The 7,485-nt window shown below is 44.7% G+C and overlaps 1 protein-coding gene across 1 annotated transcript; it reads right to left on the bottom strand.

Annotated features, from left to right (window-relative positions):
* Positions 1-106: 106 nt before the first annotated feature.
* KIF20A (kinesin family member 20A) lies at positions 107-7,369 on the bottom strand. The gene is made up of 19 exons (XM_001368035.4): positions 7,159-7,369; positions 6,596-6,775; positions 6,131-6,220; positions 5,916-6,035; positions 5,519-5,657; positions 5,220-5,407; positions 4,994-5,129; positions 4,486-4,680; positions 4,269-4,380; positions 4,099-4,167; positions 3,762-3,902; positions 3,436-3,601; positions 2,921-3,079; positions 2,648-2,787; positions 2,400-2,502; positions 1,964-2,177; positions 1,686-1,777; positions 1,376-1,513; positions 107-673 (listed from the first exon to the last, which is right to left on the bottom strand). Exons 2-19 carry the CDS (start codon positions 6,752-6,754, stop codon positions 350-352), a joined length of 2,685 nt encoding a protein of 894 aa, XP_001368072.1. The 5' UTR covers positions 6,755-6,775; positions 7,159-7,369; the 3' UTR covers positions 107-349.
* Between the last annotated feature and the right edge of the window lie 116 nt (positions 7,370-7,485).

Here is a 7,485-nt window from a genome sequence, read left to right as displayed (position 1 = left end):
AAAAACTACAACCCTCATAGAAGCCTCTTGACCGAATGGTACTTGGAAATAGGTGTGTGTTCATGCACAGCCAACTTTATACAGTCTGTCCCTCAGAGGCACTTAGTCTTAACAAAGACGAAGTATATTTATTATAATATACATACATACATATTGAGTGCATAGGAACCATTTAAAATGAAAACAGGTGATATACAGAATTATATTACATATGGGAAAAAAAAGCAGCCATTGCAGTATAACATCTTAGCCCTTGGTGTACATTAAAGCTTATAAAGAATGTCATAGCTTCATGCATAGAGCAACTTGCCTTGCTTCAAATCAAGTGCTAGCCTTACAACTTGCTCCATTAGAATTTCTTTCCAAAAGGCCCAGACTTGAGTAAAGGGGACCGACGGGAACGAAGGCATCTGCCATAGGGACTGTTCTCTCCTGGGCCTTGGCAGATAGGGGTTCGAGGAAGCAAATTTCGAAGGAAAGGTTTCTTTCCTGGGGGTTGCTGGAGGGGTTGTTGGTTCTCCTGGTTGGGACCTAGCCGCTTTTTTAAGGAAATAGAGGAAGAGCCCTGTAGCTTCAATACTGTATGATACTGCTCAGCAATGCAGGCAGCTTTCTTCCGAAGGTCCAGTTTTACTAGCATCATGTTATTTTGCAGCTCAGCTAGGGTTTGGTCCTAAATAGAAAAGAAAAATGTTTAAACTAATGGAAGACCTAAATATCAGAACCAATCTTTTTTACTTTAAAGTCTCATTCCATCCACCCCACTCCCCAGCAGGGTCCTCAAGACCAAAAAGAAAAGGAGGGAGGCCATGTATGTGGTGTTAAGTACAATGGTTGAGGAATTATGGAACTCAAACCAGTGGGATAAGTCTTGGATTATTTCTGGTTGTTCCCCTAAATTACAAAGGGGTTCTATAAACTCAAATCTTTGCTAAATTCACCTGATCCTGTTGGTTTGTCTTTGTGGACAAATGTTTCTCAAAGCCAAAGCTCAGTTGATTGCAGGGGTTTACCCTAGGAATTCAGTCATTAGGTAGCAGCTTGTTTAACTCCTCACTTCCTACCACATGCCATCCTCATGACTACTTTTGTTTTATTCAATTCTGGGTTCTGCCTATCAAGCCAGAATAGCACTAATTATTCATAACTACTTCAGTGTTATGAAGAAAAGTACTTTTAGAAAGCACCATATGAAATGTCAGTTATTTAGCAGTTTTTCATTATAAAGATCAACCATTAATCTGAAAAACAAAAAAACAAAAACTGTGAAAACAGAAAGTTTCACCCTTGGACTCTTCCTTACTATATATACTATCCTCTGCTTTCTACAGTAGGGGTAGTTTGGGGCAAGCCCAGGCTAGGTAGTCTGATCTACCTGTTTGATAAGGATGTCATCACAAACGTTCAGGGCCTGGCGTAGTTTTCCTGCTCCAGTGCTATGACAACAGGCCCTCTCAGCTGCCTGGAGGGACTCCCCAAGTTTCTGCAGCTCAGACCTCAGCAGCCTGATGTTCTGAAAGAAGGAATTGTCAGTTACTGTGGCCATGACCAGCTAAAAGATAAATGGGAATGGTTCACCAACCCCAGAAATACACATTGCAGTGTCCCTGAGTCTGGGACAGTGTAGGATCATTACTAATTTAAAGAGCCATGCTAGAGAAGCTTCCCCCTTTTATTCATATTACCTTCTGCCCTTCCTCTAACTTCTTGTCCACATCTGTGGTGAATGGTTTGGCTGAAGGAGGTGGATCTAACATTCTCTGATACTTCCGAAGTTCTGAGAAAAGAGGAGTCGATTTCTGTTTGGGTCTCCTCTCCAGGGCAGTATGGGAAAGGTCAGAATCAGATAGACTAGGATTGACACATCTTGAGAATGAGACCTCCCCTCTTTCCCTCCAGTTTAGAACCTTCATTCATTTCAAGGTCATTACTTTGATTCTTGGCCTCATCCCTACCCTCTTACCTTCTGTGGTAGAAGCCAGTTCTGCCTTACACTGTTCCAGGCTGGCTTTAGTTTCTTGAAGCTGCTTGCTAGAAATAGAGGAAGCCACTCTCTGAGACCTGCGTAAGGACTGCTCAGGATCTAGTTGCAGCCCTGTCTCAAGGGATGCTGACTGCTTTGTAGCCGTAGCCTCTTGTAGGGCTGCCTCCAACTCCTTAATCTTTTCATCTCGCTCCTGAAGGAAGAAGCAGATGCTTTGAACAACACAGCTTTCCATAACTGTATGATAACCTGCTTTTCCTAATGCCTAGTTAGTAAGAGCCCATTGAAATTAAAGCCATGATGAATCCCATTCCATTTCCTAGAGGCCTGAGTTGCAAGGTGGCTTGGTGATAGGCATTCAAGCATCTAACTGGGGAGGAAAGTCAGCAGGGTCCCTCTGATGTTCTCTATTTACCTGGACCTCTTCCTGGTAATAACTCTGCAGGGACTCCTTCAGGAGCTTTAGTTTATCCTCATACATTTCCTCCAACAACTCCTTTTGGGTATCCAAATGTTCACTGTAATGCATAATGAAAGGAAGAAAAATGAGCAACAGTTTTTGTTGTGATGAAGTGAAGAATGTAGAAGAAACTGAGGAGGAATTCCATTCCAGGCCCAAATCCCTGATTTTCTAAGAGATCCAGAAGATCAGCCATTGTCTACCTGCACCACTGCTCCCGTTGTTGCATCTGCTCTATCATCTCAGTACAAATTTCATCCCGGAGCTGCATCTCCAATTTCAACTTCTCCTGACGCTCTTGAAGTAGAAGGTTTTTCATGGCTTCCACCACCACTAGTAGCTCCTAGGAGTCAGGGAAGCCAGATAATAAATCCTGTGTCCTACATTGCAGTTTTTGTCTTAGTAACCAATTTTACCTATGGAATGTGAGTCCCAGTAGCTATTATGCAGAAATGACAGTCCACTAGTTTCCTCACCTCTTTGTCGTACATGGAGATGTCAGCTTCATCACCACTGTTTTCATTAGGCTCCTGCTTAGCTTCTGTCTCCAAAGTGGGGGAGGCTCGTAGACCTTGCTCTTTAATGAATGAATGTAGGGATGGAAGCCCTAGCTTCACAGGTGGGGCATGTACAAGCTAGAAAGAAGGAGAAATCTTTTTTGTTTGTACCCAGATGGCTGTCTAAAAATGGTATGGGGGCAGCGAGGTGGCTCAGAGAATAGAGAACCAGGCCCAGAGAGGGGAGGTTGTGGTCTCAGATACTTCCTAGCTATGTGACTTGGGCCAAGTCACTTAACCCCCACTATCTAACCCTTCTACTCTTCTACCTTAGAACTAATACATAGTATTGATTCTAAGGTGAAAGGTAAGAGTTTATATATATTTTATATATATATTATATTATATATTTATATATATTATATATATTATTTATATTTTATATATATAAAAACACCAGGAGCACCCAACCATTTTAAGTTCCAAGAACTCACCTGACTGGCAATGGCTGAGAATTTGGCCACATGAAGGGTCTCGTCATAGGTAGAGGCACAAGGATTCACATTAACAATCATGCAGGAGCGGCCACGACCCGTGAAGAAGCCCTGAAATACCCGGGTCAGCTTGCTATCACGGAAAGGGACAAGGTTCTGCTTGAGTCTGGGAGGAGAAAAAACAACTAAGTTCTGGGAAAGATTTTGATTATCCAAGATCTCAAACCACCACTCTAAAGTGATCAGTTTGGCAACAGGCCTTTCCATCTGGGCACAAGCACAATTCAAAGCCCCAGCTGTCTTTCCTCCGTAGGGTAGGCACTTACCGTTGTTGGTTCTGACGTAAGGCGGTAATACAGCGCCCCAAGGTGTGGAGTGAAGTGTTGATGTTCCCTGCCTCTTTCATCCGCTCACTCACCTTCTGTTCCTTACAGCGTTCAGAGCCAGCCAGATCACATAGGGACAATCTGGAAGGAGGGTGTGAGGAGAAAGTGATTGAACCTTTGTCCTCTCCTACCCTTCAGACCCTCACATAGGTCCTAGGAGAGGTACTTGTTCTCATATTTCAATTCCCTGGGACAAGAACTTTGTAAATCTTAGGCCATTCCACCACCCAAAGAGAATTGCAAGGGAAAAGGTAGATTCCTGCAACATAAGACTCACTCGCTGATCTTAGAGACCATGTTGCCTTCTCCATGGAGGTGCAGGATCCGGATAGAGAAAATGCTGTGGCTAAAGGTCACAAGGAAGAGGTATGAATGAGCAAGGTGGGCAGTTTTCCTTGACATGATCCAAAGTTAACTTTTCTAGCAATGGCTAGAACTCTTTCTCACCTTCGACTGGAGTTCTGGTTCAGGTGAGTGCTGGCGAAGCTCTGATTTTTACGACCTAGTTTCAGGAGCTTCCAGGCCTCATCAGCATCCTGGATATTAATCCAATTCAGATCTGAGGAAGACAGGGAGAAGGCAGCAAGTTAAGAACATCTAGTTCCTATCCCCCCCCCCCCCCTTTTTTTCCTAGTTACTCTCTTTGACCTTCAACCTTTACTACCTTTCACATAGGGATTGCCATTCTGGTCTTCACAGAGCCGGAGTGTCTGCCTCTTTCGCTGCTGGCTGGGGAGCTCCAATAAGTCAAAGATCATCTCATTGTAGATCTCAAAGAAGGAGATCCAAATGGAGAACTGGACATCAGCTGGGACACGGAATGGGGCAGTATCTGGCTCAGCCCATCTAAGACATGTGTCTAGAAAGTACAATGAAATTGTCAGTCACAAGCCCAGCTCCAATCATTTTTGCTATTTCAGTAGCTTTCACTTCTACTTCTAGCAGTAGTAAGGGTTCTCCAGATTTCTAGCAGGAGGAACTATAGTTGCAGAGAAGTGTTAAAAACTTGGCCTTCACATGGCAATTTGGGAATTTGTTTTGCCTGATTATGCATACTTCTTACAAAGATTTGATTTTACTTTTTCAGTCGGGGGTGTGGATAGGGTGAAGCAGTAAAAATAGATTTTGCTAATTGAAATTACATCAACTTTTTTACAGTTAAAAAAAAATACCTTCCATTTGGCTGAGGCTGACACTGCTTTGGATACTAGAAGAAAGTCCAGCAATACCACTGTCAAAACTGGCACTAGTCCCCAGCCTCAGTGACTCAGTGTTATGGCTTTTCTTCAGAGAGTTTATAGATTCCTCCTAGAGATATCACAAGAGAAAATCAATACAAAGCTTTTCTGGAAATATTCTTGCCCTTAATTAATATGATTCTGGGAGTTGGGCACTAACCTCCCGAGAACTTCCATTCAGCAGGGCAAATTTCTTCAATTCTTCTTGCCGAACCTGCTTGCTATCCAGCCAGATCACCTCATTGGCAAATGAAGGCTTCAGATCAGAGGCTGGGTAAAGCTGGTTCTGAATACTATTGAAGATCACAGCCAGAGAACGAGGTAGGATCCCCCCATCCTTGTTGCTACCTAGAAATATAAACAAATCCAATATGGATAGCTGAGTACTAGCCTTTGAAATGCTAAGAAATCCTTCTGAAAACCTTACCAGAATTCCATAATGCTAAGAGTTTCACTCACCCTGAACAGTATGGGTCTTTCCAGAATTAGTTACTCCATATGTATAAATGAGCCAGTTGTAGCCTTTAAGCACGTCTTTAACCATTTCTTTCACTGTCAGATTGAAGAAAGATGCCTGTCCTACTTCTGGCCCAAAGATCTAGAAAGAACACAGTTTCTTGAAGTCTCTTTTGTTTTAAGCTTAGGTTCATTTTCAACTAATTCATCTTTTCCAGCCTAATTTCTCCCCCTGATAGACAGTTTCTCCTATAAATCTCCATTATTCCTCAGATCATTATTAACTCAACAACTTTCTGGATCTTTCTCTCAGTAAATGTGCAGGAAAAAAAATATTCTCCTACTGGTCATATATCTCACTGGCAGCTTTGCTGAAAAGGTTTGGCTTCTGGCTTGATACCTGGGAAAAGGTGAATCTATGAGTGGCTTGGCCCACACCTCTCTCATTGCTTCTCATGGCAAAAGAGTCTTTGGGTGCCTGCAGAACAAGGGTCTCTGGGTTCTCTATTCGAACACAACCCTAGGAAACAGAACATAAACATGTTATGAGAAGAAAGCAGTGCTGTTACTTTTATATCCTATTATACCCCATCATGTACCTTTCTAGGCACTCACCTGTTCTTCTTGTCTCTCTACCTCTGAAGGCAGCAGGGGCCGGACTCTCAAGTAAACTTTTACCTTCCCCATACCATCCTCTGGTACAACCTAGGGCAGAAACCCAGCCCCAAACACCACTGATTAGATTAAACTACCACAGAGCCAGAGACCATAGGTAAATGATAGATTACACCTGAGCCACACACAAGAGTGGTCTAGACCTCCTACTGCTAAATGCTCCGACTAAGGGACTTAAGAAAAGCCATTTTGTAGCTTGTTCTTTTACTCCTCTCAAGATTTCTTTGAAGACCTAATCTGTCCACAAATGTCCTGTCACAATGAGATTAGGGAGGTGTGCTTGTGTGTATGGGTGTGTGAACTTTTGTCCTCTCCTCTGGAGGATACTCTAGACCCTCACATATATCCTGGGAGAGATGTAGAAGTAAGGAGCGAATGGATGTGTGTCATTTCCTTGGTCTTTACCTGCTCTACTGGGGGAGAAGAGATGGCAGAGAATTCAGACAATAAGTCTTTTTGGATCCCAGCTCCCAAATCGGCAGCAGTAGATTCGAAAATTGGCGACACAACGACTTCCTCATCCGAAAGGAGACCCACAGGCGGGGTCAGGATACCCTGATTCATGACAGCGGTGGCAGGTTCCTCCTGGGAGAGGAAAGGCAGCTTTAGGTAGAAGGTATAGGGGGGTGGGAGATGGGTTCTGAACACCGTCCACATCTAGAGGTAACTCATTTTCCCCTGAATTTTTCACTTCCTTAGACTACCCAGGAGCGGCATTACTCCAGCCCCCGTACCCCAGGTGGTGAGCACTTAGTGCTACCCACACAGATCTTAAGTTTCTGCTCCAGCAGCCGGGGGAGACCGAAGCTCCCCAGATTTACGAAGACTGAGAGGGATGCCCCGGAGATGAGGATAGCAGCCTTGGCCCTCACCCCAGGCAGTCCACTAGGAGAGTCGAGGGCTGCGGGGTCAAGTTGGCTCAGGTGAGCAGCGTCCCCAAAGGACGGAGCCCCGAGGCAAAGATTTACCGGTTGGCGCGATGACTCTTCCCAGGTCGATCTCCGGTGCAGTGGCGGGGAGCTTGTTCTGGGTCCCGTCGGTGCTCTAGGTTTGTTTTTCCTGGGGGGAGAAGACGCCGCCTGCCGCTACGGTCCTCGGACCCCAGGTGGTGCGGCAGCTCCAGCTCCAGCTCCGACTCCCGCAGTTTGGTGCCTAGCTCCGCTCCACCCACGAGGGGCAGCTTTGTTTCTGATACAAGGTTTCAAACTACGCGCTCTGCTCGCTCAGCCAATCCGGCGGCGAGCTCACATCCGCCAATCATGGCGCTCAGAAGGCGGGTCGGATTACTAACCGTC

The sequence above is a fragment of the Monodelphis domestica genome, chromosome 1 (assembly GCF_027887165.1).
Source record: "Monodelphis domestica isolate mMonDom1 chromosome 1, mMonDom1.pri, whole genome shotgun sequence".
Taxonomy (NCBI): Eukaryota; Metazoa; Chordata; class Mammalia; order Didelphimorphia; family Didelphidae; genus Monodelphis; species Monodelphis domestica.
Note: the sequence above shows the minus strand (reverse complement) of the source record. Positions and strands in the feature narration are given on the sequence as shown.